Source organism: Azolla caroliniana, unplaced genomic scaffold, assembly GCF_043228905.1.
Source record: "Azolla caroliniana isolate FFs.n. ecotype wild unplaced genomic scaffold, voAzoCaro1.0.p SCAF_3, whole genome shotgun sequence".
Classification (NCBI taxonomy): domain Eukaryota; kingdom Viridiplantae; phylum Streptophyta; class Polypodiopsida; order Salviniales; family Salviniaceae; genus Azolla; species Azolla caroliniana.
In genome coordinates this window covers 2,520,857-2,540,185 of record NW_028230438.1, presented here as the reverse complement: position 1 = coordinate 2,540,185, position 19,329 = coordinate 2,520,857, and the positions used below count along the sequence as shown (strand labels likewise).

The following is a 19,329-nucleotide window of genomic DNA, read 5'->3' as shown; positions in this document are numbered from 1 at the left end:
TTTAAAGTTTAGGTTTTAAACGGGAACTCGATACGGCGTATCGAGTTCCTGTTTAATGTTTAGGTTTTAAACGGGAACTCGATACGCCGTATCGAGTTCTTGTTTAAAGTGTAGGTTTTAAACAGGAACTCGATACGCCATATCGAGTTCATGTATAAAGTTTGTATTGTATACATAAACTCAATACGGCGTATCGAGTTCTAGAGCGACGAAACATATTTACAAAAATGTCCACAGTGTCAGAGGCCTACCTGGAGTCCTCGCGCTCGATTCTCTTTGAAGACATGGTTGTAGAAGTGGAGGCGGAGATCGCGCTTTGGTGCTTTGTGCTCTGTGTGCTTTGTGTGCTTTTTGTGCTCTCTACGTTCTATGTGCTCTGTACGCTCTGTACGCTCTAGTGAGTGAAATATGACGAGGTCTTCCTATTTATAGGGATTGACCACATTGGTTAAAGTAACCATAGTCACCTTAACCAAGGTTGGTAACTTTGAGGATAGTTAGTTGGTAACCATAGTCACATTAACTAGAGTAACTTATGATTGCATTAATGATTACAAAGTCAAACTAACATATTGATCAATCTTTTATAGTCATAACAACCTGCAATGACTTCAAAGGTTATGAAGGAGACAATGATAGAGGTTCATGAATGTACCAATGATTGATTACTAAAAGCAACAATTTTTATGACTCTCAAATGCTATGTATTAAAGATGTTGGCATGAATTAACCAATGATTGATAAGTCTAATATTTAAAATGGTGAGCATTAAAGAACCAATGAGTGAGACGTTCTATATCAAAATGGGTGCCATTAATTAGCCAATGATTTTAACATTAATCCAACATATTCATGGCTTGTTAATGATTAGTTTTATATTTTACTTGATTTAACTTCATATAGATCTAGTTTATATAATAATTGATATTTTAAGTACAATTACTTTATTAAAAATAATTTTTTGATGTATTGTATTAATAGAATATTACATAATATAGACATTCTATTGATTTGGCTTTTGTTTAGAGAGAAGTTTATGTTTAGAGAGGAGTATATGTTTAGAGAGGAGCTTATTAGTTTTTTCCTTACCCTAAGCACATAACTTAGAGAGACCTATCTAGACCTTAAGCCATGAGTGAAGATTCACCATTCTCGATTGAAGAATATTGTTTGTCATCAGACCCATCGTTTTCTACTGAAGAGTATTGTTTGTCAATAGAGTCACCATATTCGATTGAAGAATATTGTCTGTCGACCGACTCACCATATTCTATCGAAGAATATTGTCTGAGCTCATCTACAGGGAACGTAAATAATGACACATGTGAAGAGTTCTCTATTGAAGAATACGATATTAATAAAGATACCGAGAATGAAGGTAGTGCCCAGGAAACATTGAATAACATTGGTGATGGTCACAACAGAGAATTAGACTGAAACAAGGTTACACCAACCTCTATGCAGGAAGAGAAATCTGGGAGCCCTATGCATATTAGAAGAATCCCACGAAGAATTCGTCTGGCTAGATTTAGCTTGGTGACATCAGATAAACAGATTGGATTTGATGTCAAAAAAATATGTTGTGCCCGTGGTTCTATGTCTGTGATTGGAAAATCAAAGTTGCGAGAATTAAGGCGATACTATTTTTCGATGACCGGTGATGAGCAAGACACTTACCTCGGGTCACATATGCAACTAGTATCTGACAAATGTACGGGGATCAAAGTATCATTCGAGTATTATATCTTCCATGCACAATAGATATGTAGAATTGCATTCAAAATTGCGTTATGTGTTAGTAACATGCGGCTACATAGAGTACAACAACGTCTACTTAGCGGGGATCAGATGCTCAATTGTAAAGAGGTTCCAAGTATGAAAGGTGCAATTGGAAGACATGCTATTGGCTGGATGAAAACTTACTTTCAGTTAAATTGTGAAGTAATGCCCACTACAGGTAGGATGCATCTTTTTGATAATTATACACGTCAGGAAGTTTATGATGTCTATCGATCTGATATGCTGGGCTCACGTAATAAGTCTATCACCTATAGCCAATTCACAAGATTAAAGAGAGCTCGGTTTTCAAATGTTATTATTCCTCGTAAAGTACGTATGGGGTATTGCTCCATTTGTGCAAATCTTAAAAGTTTGGCTAAAGGTGCAAAGACATAAATGGAAAAGGATACGAGTAAGAAGTTACTACAAGAGCATCGTGAGGCACAATCCTTAGAACGAAGGAAGGCGATGCATCATAGAGAGAAGTGTTTGAAGAGGCCCAAACAATACATGTGCTTAATGATAGATGGCATGGACCAGAAGAAGACATGCTTGCCGCATATGCGGAGGCTCCCCAAAGATGTCAATGATGAGTGCCTTGTTCAAATGCACTTGGTGGGATGCTTGGCTTATAATAGGTCTGTTCGACCTCACGTCTTCATTACTTACCCCAATGTTCACAATGACCCTAACCTAACAATTACAGTGATTCACCAAGTTTTGATGTCTTGGGGCCAACCTTTCCCCCCTGTTCTATACATTCAATTGGACAATACTGCTAGAGAGAACAAAAATTCAACTGTATTTGGCTATCTAAGTATGTTGGTCAACCTAGAATTGTTTAGGAAAGTGAAAGTCAATTTCCTTTTGGTTGGCCACACACATGACCATATAGATCAGATGTTTAGCACATTCTCCAGACAGTTGTCTCGGCATGATGCTTTCACTTTACCTAAACTATTTGATGTCATTTGTGATGCTTATACACCACGCCCAAAAGTGTTACACTTGAAGGAGGTATATGACTTTAAGAGATATATATTAGATAGGGGTGGTGGGAATGTTAAAGTGCTTGCTCAGTTAAACAATATAAGTTTCAATCACATTTTTATGATAAAGAAAAATGGAATAAGTGGTTCTACACTTTTGTATGCTAAACAATATTCATCTTCTACAACATGGGAACCTGAAGGTGGTTGCCAGTTATTACTTTGTATGCCGAGTACAATTGTCCATGGAGCTAAGCAAATGCCAATTGAGAAGAAAGGACAGTTGCAGAGCGACTTGGTATCAGAACAAAAATGGTCATGGCTCCAAGCTTTAGAAGAAAAAAGAAAGCATATTGAGGCCACCAAGAAATATGCCGCACAACAAGACACGTCATGGTGGGATATATTTTATAGTGATCAGAAAGAAATTATAGACAATTGTGTATCTGTTGATAATTGGAATTTGGAAACGCCATTCACATGGTCGCTGCAACATGATCGCGTAAATAGAACTCCGGAGCAACTAGTAAATGCGATTAATGACAGCTTGGTCCATCCACAACGAAGAGACATTTATGTGGGACCAAGGATGACCAAAGCAGCCGAAGCTAGATGGCAAGGAAATTTGCAAGAGCTCACCGCGGGGATGTTGATTGCAACGCCGGCTGATGAGAACTCACATGGCCACCAATTTTGGGTTGGTAAAATTCTAGAAGTGCTAATGCATGAAATAGAAAACAAGATCAAGTCTATAAATGTTCATTGGTACAACACTAGAAGTGCAAATGCTTTTATAGGTAAGTATACATTGGAGATGATTGAATGCCCAACAAGAAGGGGAGGTAGGAAGAGGAAGCGAAACATTCGTAACACCTCGACCCTTGATATCTCTGATGTGGATATCATCGTGTACGACTTGACACTTACAAAAGCCGGACGATTAAGGAAGTCAACAATAGATATAATAAAAGAAAAATTACCAGGTCTACAATGTGGCTCGAGTCAAAGGCAAACGAGATCTGCTACATATAATCTAGAGTCAAACCATTTGGTTTATGACGAAGATAATGCACTGATTGGTACATCCGAGGATGATGAGGAGGAATCGTCATTGTATATTAGTTATAGTAGTGATTCTCCGTAAAGGAGTGATCATGAATGTATATTTGGCTATTAAGTGTAACTACATTCCGCTTGTAACAAATCGAGTAATATAAAAGCATGTGTTTTGAATTCTTATGATTTCTAAAAAATCGTTTCTTATAAAATAACATTGGTTGTAAAGTTTGTGATATAAATTGAGAATGTATCTTTTTGAAATTCGTCTTTTTTTAGTTACTTCTAAATCACGAAAATAGTAGATTTTTAACCTTTTTCATAGTATGTTTGAACATGTATGATACTGGTATCAATGTGTTTTGTAAAATCATTGAAAAACACCTAAAATTTCCCTTATCCTTCCATTTATGCGCGATCCTTCCACTTGTGAACGCGAACGTGTTATGTGTCGAATCGAATGCATAGTGTCGTCTCTGGTTTCGACATAGCTAGGTCGGTCTGGCCCTCGAAGTTCTCGGAACCATTCTTGATGAGACGTCATATGGTTCGAGGCACCGGAGTCGACGAACCATACATCTTCCGAACTAGATGTGCTATTCGAAGTAGAAACCGACATAGAATTTGCTCTATGTCTCATCTCGAACATTCTGCCACGATCATCATAGTTGGAGTTGGTGGTGTAATTGGTAAGTTGTCGGCTTGTGGAAACCGACTCACACATCTTCTTACGACACTCTTCTTCATGGTGACTGATTTTTCCATAATATCCGCATCCGACCAAGTTTTGTCGGCTCGGACCGGAATGGAAGCTCCCCCTTCTTCCGAAGGTTCCTCGATGGCTTCCGTCTTGATGCCCAAATTGCGAGTTATTTTCATAAGTCGGGCCTCGTCCACCTCGTCCTTGGCCGAATCGGCCTCTACTTGCACGACCGAGTCCTCTCCCTCCGTCCGAGTATGAGTAAAGCATGTGGCCTTCCAAGGTGTTGCTCCTTGTTTGAACATGGTTTTCATCGACCAATAAGATGGATTGAAGATCGAAGAAGGAGGGCGGGTTCTCCCGTGTTAGTACAACGGTCCTGATCGTGCCGAATCATGGTGCAAGGCCGCCGAGGCATATTTGCACCATCTCATCATCATCCACATTGATGCTTATTGAGCCGAGCGAGTCACAAAGCTCCTTGATCTTCAAGGTGTAGCTTGTGATGGACATATCCCTTTGTTGGATGTTGTTTAACTCTTAGTGGAGTTCAAGCTTTCTAGCGGTTGTGTTGGCGGCAAAAATCTTTCGTAGATTCTCCCGCGCTTCCTTTGGCATCTCGGCTTCACAAATGTAGCCGAGCATGTTGACACGTTGACATGTTGACATGATCTCTAAATGCAAATCTAAACATAGTCAACGCATTATATACATATATATATAGTATTAAGGAATAAAAATAACAACAATTTCAACACTTTTAAAGGAAGTCAATGCTATACATACATATTGTGAAAATGTTGTTTCTCGTCGTATGCATTATCTGAAATTTTTACTCCGTAGTTTTGTATCGGACATTCCAAGACGAAAGTAAAAGCTGCCTATGACATAAAGTTGTCTCTACCAATGAGAGCTAGAGCATGAAAGAATTATTGATGCGCATTTCACGAGTAAAGAAAGCCAAGTTGAAGTTTCAATATTGGGTAATTACTCACTTATGGGGGTACATAGGGTAGGTCCTTGGGGTTACATACTATGCACCCAACACGATGCAAACGAAACCTGCTTTAACACAAAGCTTTGGATCTCTTTTAAAACCCAAAAAAAATCATGGAATGAACCATCTAACATCTCTAAGAACTATCAACAGACTTATAAATCAAGAGTCCAAAAGTCTCAATTGTCACAATGTAGTGAGGCAAATCAGCTAGTAGACTTAACACTGGAAATTGATGAACCCATCTCTCCAACCCGCCATGTAAGCACCCCCGTCATTGCGGAGCTACACCGATCAGAATTTCACCGAAGAAGACAAATAGAGAGACCGCATGCCACTCAAGACGCCGAATGGAGAGACAACATGACACTCAAGATCGAGAATGCTAGTGTTGATGCTAATACACATGAGTCTAACTAAAGCTCAGTTATCTGGAAGATTCCTTGAGCATTGTTGGAGGTCAAGCCACTCTCACATTCCCCTTGAATCCGAATCATTTGACCATTGTATCAACAGTTGGGGAGCTCTTCTCTTGATCATTGTAAGGCATTGTGAGTGAAGAGGTTCATGGGAAAACATAACATATTAGATTGGTCAACATGGGCATCAATGTCTTGAATCAGCCATGCCAGAGATGGGACGTGATGACCTGTGATGTAATGGAGGACTATAGGAACCCTTGGCGTCCGATGTATGTGGAGTTTCGTGCCACGTATTTTTCTCGCCCATGGTTATTGATTTTGGTCATTGCGGCGTTTCTATTGCTCTTGGTTTCAATATTGTAGACAATCTATACGATCTTAGCTTATCACCCGAAGCCCTAAATTAACCCAACCTTAAACCCTATAGCAAAAATAAAGAAGCTCAAAACCATTATGGACTTTTGAGGTTTGTTTACTACTTTGGGATTTCATTTACACTTGATTCTCTCACTTATTTTTTCTTGTTTATGTTTATTATGTGTTTGATTTATGATCCATAGAAGCTTATAATTGTGGATGGTGTAGAAGTAGAAGTAATGTGATTAGTGTTTTAGGTTGTAATGTTCAATGCCCAAATTATAGTGATTAATAATCTATGACATTGTCGGTACTTATATAGATATTTCATAGATGGGAACATGAGTGAGTAGGTCATAGAGACGAAAAATCTGACACTCAAAGCTTGCATTTACGGAAAAAACTCATCTACTGCTTACAAGAACAAATTTCACATACAAAAAACTCTCCACAAACAACTTGACAATTGCACAAAGTCAACATGTCCTTATCATGACACTACATATTAAGTAATTCAATATACACAAATTCTAGAAGACCTTCATCATACATCCATAATATACATTTTCAAATAAAAAAGTCTGGTAGGTTTATGAGAGGCAAAGTGTATATGGCATCATGTTATAGCTCTTATAATTTCTAGTAGTAGCAAAACAAGCTGCAGGCAATGTAAAATGTATAGAAAGTTGGAACTAAACCTAAGATTGTAGTGGCCCGCACGGAGTACTTTTTGAGCAAGCGCATGCGTTGACGCTGTGGTGTACCTTCATTCCGTTGGCCCATTGGGGCACCTAATTAGCACACATGTAGCGAAACGAACCCAAATGGGTCTCTATGTATCAATTATAAATTGACCAAGAAGTAAGAAGCAAGGCAAGCTAGCTTGGGTTCTATCTATGTGCATTTCACAATATCACTTAACAACTTTTCAAATAATGGAGAGAAAGAGAAAGACAAATAAAAAATAAAGATATAACATCTTTTGAGAGAGAAAGAGAAAAATAAAGGTGTCCCCTAGACTCAAGCGGAGAGAAACAAAGGTGTCACATCTCTCGTGTCCCACAAACTATCAACATCCGAGACTTGAACCATGGAAGATAACTTTGTCAAATGCATTTGTCCACCATGAATTTTGTTTTAGTACAATTTATATTTTATAAAGTATATATGTATACTAGTATTTTTAAGTGCATCTATATGTGTTTGTGTATAGAATTTATGGGGTTTCTCGTTTCTTTTAGTAGGGCTTGCCTTCTTCGTTCCCATGATGGTTTTCACGGAAGAGTTTTTGCGGAAATCCCCATCATGTTACCCCTTTACCTGAATGTGTACTGCCCAATTCACGAATAGGTAATATATGTGAACAAGTTTATTCTTTTGGGTAATTGGGTTCCCAGAGCGCTAATGATCTTTATGTAATTGCTCAAAAAACAAACCCCACAAATGTGAATGTCAGCTTGTCGGACGAGCACTAGTTTTCTTAGAACTCGGTGATGTGCTCTTGACTTCCTTATATTTACGGGTAACATCACCGAATTATTATGAAAATGGAAAAAGAGATTGCATTTTGAGTTCGATCACTTGTTTTTATTTGGGGGTCTTATATGTTCTATCCATGAAGACAAGAATGTATGTTTGTTGAGAGAGTGAGGTCACACATACATTATATCTACACACACACACATATATATATAATTGCAGTGACTCTCTTTGGATATTTAGAATAACCGCATGACATTAAGAGTAATAAGCATGTTCTTCATAAGAAATTCATCATGTACTGTAATGCATTTAGGTTTTTCTAAGGTGTTGGATATTTCTTGATTTTAACATTATATTAGACTTAAGAATTTATATTTAGGAATTCCTAAATTGTACTACGACTCTTGCCACCAAGAACAAACCAATGGTATTTTATGGTTTTGGTGACCTAATTAAGTCTTGAAAAAATCACATCTTTAAAAGGCGAAGCCACAAATTTTTTACAAACATGTCAAGGTCACCATTTTCATTCATGGCCATGCTTATTAAAGTTTTTAAATTAGCAACTTGGGACATAACATGGGCATGGATTTTATTTGTCTCTAATCTATCCCATATTTGTTTAGAGGTAGTCAAGGTTCCCACACTTTGCTTAAGTGTGTCCTCCATATGAAGATGGAGCCAAGCAAGCATTTAAATCATGTCACGTCAATGTTTGCACATCAAATGCATTTGTGGTGTTATCAATGATGGGATATACGACAGTTCCATCCAAAATCCTTAACAAATTATATCTTTCAAGTATGATTTCCATGTTCATAAACGATGGTTGGTAACGTCTCATTGTTCACCATGATTCTCATGTAAATTTGAATGTTGTTTTCTTCTTTCCCAACAAAAATGAGCTTATTAACGTACATCCACAACTAGTTTGGGTGGGATCCATTACCTTTTATGGGAGGGAGTATTTTCTTTCTATGACCATTCTTGCTCTCCACACTTTGATACTACAAGTGCTCAAGTTCGGAATATGATATTGCTAGGACGACACCAACAGAAGACAATTCAACAACCTTACAAAATTCCCACAATCATAATGCTATAAAGTGAGGATTCAATTCATCTACTTTTTCTCAAATCCTTTCGTATTATAGAATTCCTCTCTTTCTCATTTTACATTTTGGTAAAATCACACAATTATAATTAATTTTATGTACAAACCATTGTTACTAACTTTTTCGCCATTTGAAAACTTGAATATGCATTGGTGGAAATGATCCCCAAGATGTTTGAGCATCCAAAAACTCCACATAAGAATGTCCTTCAACTTTTAAACATAGGATTTCAACCCATCTCTACCATCAAACATGAAAGTACTATGTCCAATATTCCAATAGTGATGCAACCCACAATATTGTAAAATTTTGAATAAGATCTCAAACTAATCATGTCGACCATTTTGAGGATACTAAGGAAAAACCCAAATATAAGCTTCAAATAACATTGCCAAAACTATGTTAAGTACTTCCAAATAACATGATTTGTAGGGTATTTAATGAACCTATGTATATTGTCCTCCATTGAAATGGTATAAATGAAGCGTTTACATGACCCTTGTCCTAGTCTGATTAAGTTTGAGCCTAATGTAAGCCCACCAATTATGACTTTTTATGTAACTACGTTGGCACCAAATGGGAAATGGATGACAACTGCATTCCAATATTTTTCACCACCTTGTATTTTACTAACAAACGTTCTACGACTTTTCAAAGGTATCACTTAAAGGATGATACAATATCCTTGTTGTGACATGCGCAAGCGTGAATGAATTTTTATCCCAAGGATAGCTTAATCGAGAGTTTTCTGTAATACCCTAGGATGTGTGTAGCTTGTATGCAATAGTGAAACTGCGAGCAGTAAGAAGCACTGCGATGATCCATGTCGTTACAAATTTTAATTGACAATTGTAATGGTGTGTGGAGCAAGAACTACTCGAATGCCCGCAAAGTTTTAGTTATTTTGATACTTATTTCCTCTCAAACAATCACGCCATGTATTAAATAATTGAGCCAATTCCTTCTCTTTTTTTCTCAGATTCTTCATGGTATGAAATTTGAGACCTAATTCTAATCCAATTTCATATACGTCGTGCGATTTATTTGAAGAGTATTTGTTTGTTCAAATGTGTCGTGATTAGTGATGTCTTTACTATCATTAATGTACAGAGCTTTGCCTGAAAAGCTCGGAACCCAATTACTAGAAAAAGAAAAACTTTATCTCTAAAATCAAGATCAACCTCACCCAAATGAGATTAAAAGCCACGAATGTCGAAAGTGGTTCTCTTGAAAAATGAAAGAACGTAGTTAATCGCCTTTAAATCCAAGATGTATAGGTTGAAGAAGTATTGAATGGCTCATAGTTATGACCTGAGAGGGTTTGTTTTCGGATAGAGCTACTTTCGTTGTTGCCTATTGACATAGAACGTAATATTCGTGTTCGTGCAAGCATTCAAACGTTTGAAAACGAACACGTTTGAAAATGAACACGTTTGAAAAGGGAAAATTACGTGCTCCTTTTTGTTTCTTTTTTTCATTTGTTTTCATTACAAAATTAGCTCATAATATAGCCATAGTCAATCCAATCAAACGTGTCAATCCAATCCAACTTTGAGTTGATTTACCATACACATTTGATTGAATCATTCGCGAATGCAAATGCATGTATGATATGTATGGTTCATTCTATGTCTATGGATATGGATACCTTGCAATGTGTCTAGGGAATAGATTGTAATTGCTTTACTAGTTTCTCTATGCTGGAGTACAAATATTTGTTTCCTCAACCGTTGTCTACACAAGATGGGCTTGGGAAAAAATACTCTGTATGATGTAACCATTATGACCTTTCTTTATAACTAATGGAAGGATCATTTGTTTTGAAAAAAAAAAGAACGACATAAGGTCAATTCATTCATTTCATGTGTCACCATCAATGATGAGGACGAGGAAACGTTTGTGATTTCGATGAAAGCTTTTGTCCTGCTAATAGTCAACATCACCATTATTCTTTCATTCATGTTATCTGTCACCATTGATCACAACAAGGCATCAACGATTTTCACGAGAAGCTCCATCGTTGTCACTTAAAAAATCCTTGTTCTTGGAAAGGGTGTGGAGGATTATCCTCATTGAATAACCGCATGACATTAACAATAATAAGCATGTTCTTCATAAGAAATACATCATGTGTTGTAATGCATTTAGGTTTTTCTAAGGTGTTGGATATTCCTTGATTTTGACATTAGATTAGACTTAAGAATTTATATTTAGGAATACCTAAATTATACTAACATGAAGGACTTGAAAGAAAGCATAATTGTCTCGTTGAAAAAGTTTGGCATTATTTTCGCACGTTCTCCTAACAATAATGCATTGACTTTCCATGAATAAGAATATCTCCATGAAGTTTTGTTATCTTTGTTCCTTTAAACTACATAAAGCGCAACGAACAATATTGAAGCAAGATACTTTAGACGAAGAAACACATAAATTCAGTTTGTAATGAATTACAAAGCTCATTGTTCGTAGATGGTACCCACTAAAAGGAACATAGAGTTGTAATCTATTTTAGATTGACAAAATAGTCATAAGTTTTATGGTTTACGCATAGACCTTTCATTTATGTCTATTCTCATTGTCAAATCTCATGTTCACACATGAGAAGAGTCTAGTTCCTTCAAACTATATCCAAAGAGAATACCTATATAAATCATATAAAAAAAGAATATACAAACAATACGAAATAACATATGAGGGCAGTCGAAAAAACCCTATGATAACAAAAGCAAATACTAGCTTTCCATCAACCATCATTAACAATTCCTAATTTGTTTACATGAGACGAGTTGCAATCAAAATGTAATTAACCATACCCCCACATGAGATGGGCAGTTTCAAGAGAGGAAAACAAAATTCTTTTACATCTTTGAGTTGTGAAGGATGGGGAAGAAGGTGCGAGGAAAGGATGTGAAGAGATAAGAATACCATTGAAGGATGTATGTAAAACCCATGGCGTTATCCCCCACTTTTTCATGAATCTTCCTTCTAAATAACTATGGATTTTCTCCTAGTAAATTTACAAGAGACTTTTGTTATTTTTATACTTATTGGCTCTCAAATAACTACCTTATGACAATAACATTAAATTTTTAGAAGATAAAAAGTTCCTTATGTGGTGGATAAAGGAATTACTTCCATATTGTGGCTCACACATTTAGCGTTTTTCAATGTTGTAATAATGTCTTATTTCGTCTCATCGTAGTTGTCACAATGTCCTAATGTAAATGTGAGCATTAAACATCGAATTGTAGAGAAACAAGAACACGTTAGTGATAAAATAGAATACTTTCCATGCTTGAGTCTTCTTGTATTCCACCAAAACATGTTAACATCGATACAAAAATTCTTCCATCCTTGACTCTTATTAGATCCCACCAAAATGTGTTGACATCAATATTGAAATACTTCCACCTTGGTTCCTAATGCATCATTAGATTCCTTTGTAAACAAGGCCATTTTGCAACACCAATGTACGATGATGTGGGAAAAAAATGGAGGCTCGTGCTTTACAAACTAAGCCTTTTTCATGCTCTCAACCATATCCATAGCTAATATTAAATGCAAGCGAAAAATTAAACTACATTTATGCGTGTGTTTATACTTTCAAGACTTATTGGGTTTTGGGGAATTTTTTATATTCTCACACATTTGCAAATTTCTGTTGTTGCGAGAACGAGGAATATTGAAATGACCACGACAGAGTTTCTCGTGGCAATTGCTAACGCCTCGTTGTCATCGATTGTCAAAGACAACATGAATGAATGAATAATGGTGACATTGTATGTTACCATGACAAAATCTTTTCATTGAAAGCATGAATGTTTCCACATCCTCATCGGTGATGGTGATAGACGAAATCATGGAATTGATCTTATCTTGCCTTTACTTATGAGGCTCCAATTTGTTTCTTTGTTTGTTTATGGTCTATGAAATGAATGATATGTAAACCAACAAATAAATTAGACGAAGACAACTCTTTCTTGCATGTATATATGATACTCTATGCGCCCATTAGACGGTCTAAAGGATCGTGCTACAATATTATTTCTTTGTGTGTTCAGTACTAGTATAAGGGAACAAACAAAACAACACGTTGACACGTTTTGACATGTTGACATGATCTCTAAATGCAAATCTAAACATAGTCAACGCATTATATACATATATATATAGTATTAAGGAATAAAAATAACAACAATTTCAACACTTTTAAAGGAAGTCAATGCTATACATACATATTGTGAAAATGTTGTTTCTTGTCGTATGCATTATCTGAAATTTTTACTCCGTAGTTTTGTATCGGACATTCCAAGACGAAAGTAAAAGTTGCCTATGAGATAAAGTTGTCTCTACCAATGAGAGCTACAACATGAAAGAATTATTCATGCACATTTCACGAGTAAAGAAAGCCAAGTTGAAGTTTCAATATTGGGTAATTACTCACTTATGGGGGTACATAGGGTAGGTCCGTGGGGTTACATACTATGCACCCACCACGATGCAAACGAAACCTGCGTTAACACAAAACTTTGGATCTCTTTTAAAACCCTAAAAAAATCATGGAATGAACCATCTAACATCTCTAAGAACTATCAACAGACTTATAGATCAAGAGTCCAAAAGTCTCAATTGTCACAATGTAGTGAGGCAAATAAGCTAGTAGACTTAACTCTGGAAATTGATGAACCCATCTCTCCTAGCCGCCATGTAAGCACCCCCGTCATTGCGGAGCTACACCAATCAGAATTTCACTTAAGAAGACAAACAGAGAGACCGCATGCCACTCAAGACACCGAATGGAGAGACAACATGACACTCAAGATCGAGAATGCTAGTGTTGATGCTAATACACATGAGTCTAACTAAAGCTCAGTGATATGGATAATTCCTCGAGCATTGTTGGAGGTCAAGCCACTCTCACATTCCCCTTGAATCCTAACCATTTGACCATTGTATCAACAGTTGGGGAGCTCTTCTCTTGATCATTGTAAGGCACTGTGAGTGAAGAGGTTCATGGGAAAACATAACATATTAGATTGGTCAACATGCGCATCAATGTCTTGAATCAGCCATGCCAGAGATGGGACGTGATGACCTGTGATGTAATGGGGGACTATAGGAGCCCTTGGCGTCCGATGTATGTGGAGTTTCGTGCCACGTATTTTTCTCGCCCATGGTTATTGATTTTGGTCATTGCGGCGTTTCTATTGCTCTTGGTTTCAATATTGTAGACAATCTATACGATCTTAGCTTATCACCCGAAGCCCTAAATTAACCCAACCTTAAACCCTATAGCAAAAATAAAGAAGCTCAAAACAATTATGGACTTTTGAGGTTTGTTTACTACTTTGGGATTTCATTTACACTTGATTCTCTCACTTATTTTTTCTTGTTTATGTTTATTATGTGTTTGATTTATGATCCATAGAAGCTTATAATTGTGGATGGTGTAGAAGTAGAAGTAATGTGATTAGTGTTTTAGGTTGTAATGTTCAATGCCCAAATTATAGTGATTAATAATCCATGACATTGTCGGTACTTATATAGATATTTCATAGATGGGAACATGAGTGAGTAGGTCATAGAGACGAAAAATCTGACACTCAAAGCTTGCATTTACGGAAAAAACTCATCTACTGCTTACAAGAACAAATTTCACATACAAAAAACTCTCCACAAACAACTTGACAATTGCATAAAATCAACATGTCCTTATCATGACACTACATATTAAGTAATTCAATATACACAAATTCTAGAAGACCTTCATCATACATCCATAATATACATTTTCAAATAAAAAAGTCTGGTAGGTTTATGAGAGGCAAAGTGTATATGGCATCATGTTATAGCTCTTATAATTTCTAGTAGTAGCAAAACAAGCTGCAGGCAATGTAAAATGTATAGAAAGTTGGAACTAAACCTAAGATTGTAGTGGCCCGCACGGAGTACTTTTTGAGCAAGCGCATGCGTTGACGCTGTGGTGTACCTTCATTCCGTTGGCCCATTGGGGCACCTAATTAGCACACATGTAGCGAAACGAACCCAAATGGGTCTCTATGTATCAATTATAAATTGACCAAGAAGTAAGAAGCAAGGCAAGCTAGCTTGGGTTCTATCTATGTGCATTTCACAATATCACTTAACAACTTTTCAAATAATGGAGAGAAAGAGAAAGACAAATAAAAAATAAAGATATAACATCTTTTGAGAGAGAAAGAGAAAAATAAAGGTGTCCCCTAGACTCAAGCGGAGAGAAACAAAGGTGTCACATCTCTCGTGTCCCACAAACTATCAACATCCGAGACTTGAACCATGGAAGATAACTTTGTCAAATGCATTTGTCCACCATGAATTTTGTTTTAGTACAATTTATATTTTATAAAGTATATATGTATACTAGTATTTTTAAGTGCATCTATATGTGTTTGTGTATAGAATTTATGGGGTTTCTCGTTTCTTTTAGTAGGGCTTGCCTTCTTCGTTCCCATGATGGTTTTCACGGAAGAGTTTTTGCGGAAATCTCCATCATGTTACCCCTTTACCTGAATGTATACTGCCCAATTCACGAATAGGTAATATATGTGAACAAGTTTATTCTTTTGGGTAATTGGGTTCCCAGAGCGCTAATGATCTTTATGTAATTGCTCAAAAAACAAACCCCACAAATGTGAATGTCAGCTTGTCGGCCGAGCACTAGTTTTCTTAGAACTCGGTGATGTGCTCTTGACTTCCTTATATTTACGGGTAACATCACCGAATTATTATGAAAATGGAAAGGAGAGATTGCATTTTGAGTTCGATCACTTGTTTTTTTGGGGGGTCTTATATGTGGGAGAAGAGTAACCATGGGTTGGTTTGTTTTAATAAGATTAAACTCAATTTGTACAAGTGACTACTAATGTCTTGTGGTTTTACTCCTTCGAATAATGTTAATGCTATCATCTAAGGCCCAATAAGAAGGGATGGTATGTGGCTCAAATTATGGGTGATGATAAATTATTGGTCTCCATTTTGAGAGTATTGATTGGGATTTGCCTTGGGGATTGACACTAAAGAAACAAGGATCAATAACTTCTTTTACATGTTTCAAGTGGATGATGATACTCTTCATTCCATACAAAATCTAATTGCTTGGTGTCTTTCTCTGTTTCATGCCAAAATAATGTAAGGCCATTTGTCGATTGTTTGAAAAGAAACACAAGTTTGTTCAATTTACAATTGAAATGTTTACAAACTACTCTTATATCTTGAAATTTATGTTAAAATTATATATGGAAGCAACAATGTGGGTGCGAATAGAGTGGTTGTCGGGGTCTAATTATAGTCATCGAGCGATTACTAGAGAGGTTGCGGGAGCAATAATTTCTTGAACATTTTGGAGATAAACATTTTACAAAAACAAATTTACATAAAAAACATAATCACAAATCAAGATTTTGTGGCATATAGTGTTTTTTGATGATTTTTTATTCCTCGGATGTGACATAGATTTCTTGCAGGCCAATAATGCAGTGGTATGTTACTTTCAACTGTCCACCCATTTGATTTAGAAAGCAATTAATCACAATTGTTTTTGCCTAAATTTCGTAATATGGAATTGTGAGTTAGAACAAACTACCATTGATTGATTGATGACGAATAAGTATGCTTTTCATGGATTATATTTTAAGATATTAAATTATGGGCGGATTTTTAAATCATACGGTGAGGAATTTTGCGTTCAATCATGAGCTACCCCTCAACGTTTCAGTTTATTGTTTTGTACTTATTTCCTCTCAAAACAATTTACAACATGTAAATGATTTGAGTCAATTCGTGCCCATTTTCCTCAAATTGTTCATGCTAATTTGTGACCAAATTCTAATCCCATTTATTTCATATACATTGTAAAAAACTATGTGATCGCTATTTGTGTTTTTCAAATGTATTTACGATTAATTAATCCAACTGTTACAGTGAGCGACACAACAAAATCGAAGAACTTCCCCTCAACATAAGGAAAACTTTGTCTTTGAAGTGAAGGTCAAGCTTGCCTGTAATATAAAGTCATGAATGGTAAAGAGCATGTACATATTGAGAAAAGTCCTCCCACATCCACAAACCACATGTATTGAGAGAAGAGTTGACTTTGATCGGCATACTGAGCTCATCCAAACCCCACGAGTTTTCTAAAATTGTAGAAGAATTGACTAAAAAACGGAATGGAATATTTGCTTTCGATGTATAAAATGGCATGATTATATGCTCTCTCTCCATTTATACATGATTCTAGCATAATTTCTTAGATCTCACCATTTTCTCTTTTCTTATCTCCTGCAAGAGAAGACTAGGGCTAATACTTGGCTTCTACAAGAAAGCATCAAGTTTGTGCCCACCAAAGAAGAAGAAGAAGAAGAAGAAATTTAGGAGAATATCAGCCAAGAAATCAAGCTTACACATCAAATGGATCAATTTGAATCCCGTCCTGAAGAAGAAAAATGGAGAGAAGACATGAGAATAAGGATCAATCAGGGTACTGATGATGATACACAGGTGTTCACGGAGATTTCGAAGCCTCCAAAAGCATTAGTCGATGTCAAGCCAGAGTCATATCGGCCTCAAATCCTGACCATCGGACCATTGCATGAAAAGCTTAGTGGAAGCTCTGTTCTTTATGGTTGTAAGGCATTGTGTGTGAATAAATTCATGAGAGCAAATCAGATATCAAATTTGGAAGAGCTCATGCAACGCCTCTTCTATGACCCTTCTGATCTTCACAATCATTATTCAGGCCTTCCCAATTATAGATCTGAGTCCCTCCAACTTTTGGTGACTGTGGATACCATCTTCATTCGAGAATTATTGCTGTTTATTCCAACTCCATGGGATTCCCTACTCGAGGAACACACCCAGTTCTGCAAAATCTGCAACAATAACATCACATTCAAGCAAGTATTGAGGGACTTGTTCTTGATGGGGAACCAAATTCCTGTGTCCTATCTAATGAAGCTGATTGATGAGTTTCCAAAAAACACTGAATCAGAATGGGATGAACTCCAAGAAGGATTGAATTATGCTGTTTATATAATTGATCCATTCGTTATCAGCAAGGGTTTGTCCCTAAATCAAGAGAATGGCAATATTTTTGAAACTCCGGAGTTTGTCAATTGCAATCATCTACTTGATTTCCTATATGCTTGGGTCCTCAGAGAACGATCGCAAAAGTCTGGGACTAAAGCCACCAAACCTTGGAAATTCCCACGACTGCGGGATCTTTTCGAGACGAAACAAGAACCTCGAAAGAAAACCATCTTTGGTGATCGCCTGCCAACAGTGTCTCAACTCTCTAAAGCCGGCATCAGGTTCAGGGCGATTGAAGGTGCCATATCAGTCATGAAGTACAACAAGAGAAAGCTTCGGCTCGATCTTCCACGGCTTGTCGTGAATGACAGGACAGAGGATGTGCTCAGGAACCTCCTTGCATATGAGCAAACCTCCAAACCTAGCAACGAGTTTACTAAGTATGTGGCCATCATGGACTCACTCATCGACACACCGGAGGATGTGGCGATCTTGACAAAGGCTCGAGTGATAGAGAATCACTTGGGGAGTGATGAGAAGTTGCTCAAGATGTGGAACGACATGTGCACCAACATCGACATTCAAGCATGCGAGAGATGGGATGAGATGATACGCGATGTATTGGACGACTATGAGAATCCTGACAATTGCATGTATGTGGAGTTTCGTGAAAAGTATTTTTCTCGGCCATGGCTAACGATTTCGCTGCTTGTGGGGTTTCTGCTGCTCCTAATGACAATATTGCAAACAGGCTACGGAATCGCAGGCTATTACAAATCATCGCATTAAAAGTAGCTTTGTTCTTTCTGTTATTTCTCATTGATTGGGGATCTCATTCTACTTTAGTTATGTTATTTTTGCATTTGGAGCTTGTGACTCTTGCAAGATGTAGAAGTTCTGGTACAAGTTAAATTTAAGTGAGAAGGAATAAGTGTCTATGGACACAAAAAACATGGTCAAACATGGTAGTTGTAATCCCAGATTGTAATAAATTGGTGATTACTGAATTATCAAGTATCTCGTTAAACAAGCAATCATCTCATTAAAATGAAGTACGGTTTGTATGAGTCTCATTAGACAATCATGTACGCATTGATCACCCACATGTAGGCATACAATGCATTTTACAAAATTACACAATGCTTAGCCAAATTTTATTCAAGAGCTTAACCTAAAATGATGGGCTCAACCTAAAATTACACAATGCTGAAAATGGAAGTCTTAATGTCTCCAACATTACTCAAAATCTAAACTATATACTTATTCAACCAGAAGCACATTTGTATTCAACCTTTTTTCTCAATTGACAATCATCAAGGTCTTAAGCACAAAAGATCAACTCTTTCCTTACATGTTACAGGCATGA

General features: G+C 36.7%; 1 protein-coding gene across 1 annotated transcript; it reads left to right on the top strand.

Annotated features, from left to right (window-relative positions):
* Positions 1-17,212: 17,212 nt before the first annotated feature.
* On the top strand, positions 17,213-19,072 carry LOC147865855 (putative UPF0481 protein At3g02645). Its single transcript, XM_087317479.1, has one exon. It carries the CDS (start codon positions 17,346-17,348, stop codon positions 18,750-18,752), a length of 1,407 nt encoding a protein of 468 aa, XP_087173605.1. The 5' UTR covers positions 17,213-17,345; the 3' UTR covers positions 18,753-19,072.
* The last annotated feature ends 257 nt before the right edge of the window (positions 19,073-19,329 follow it).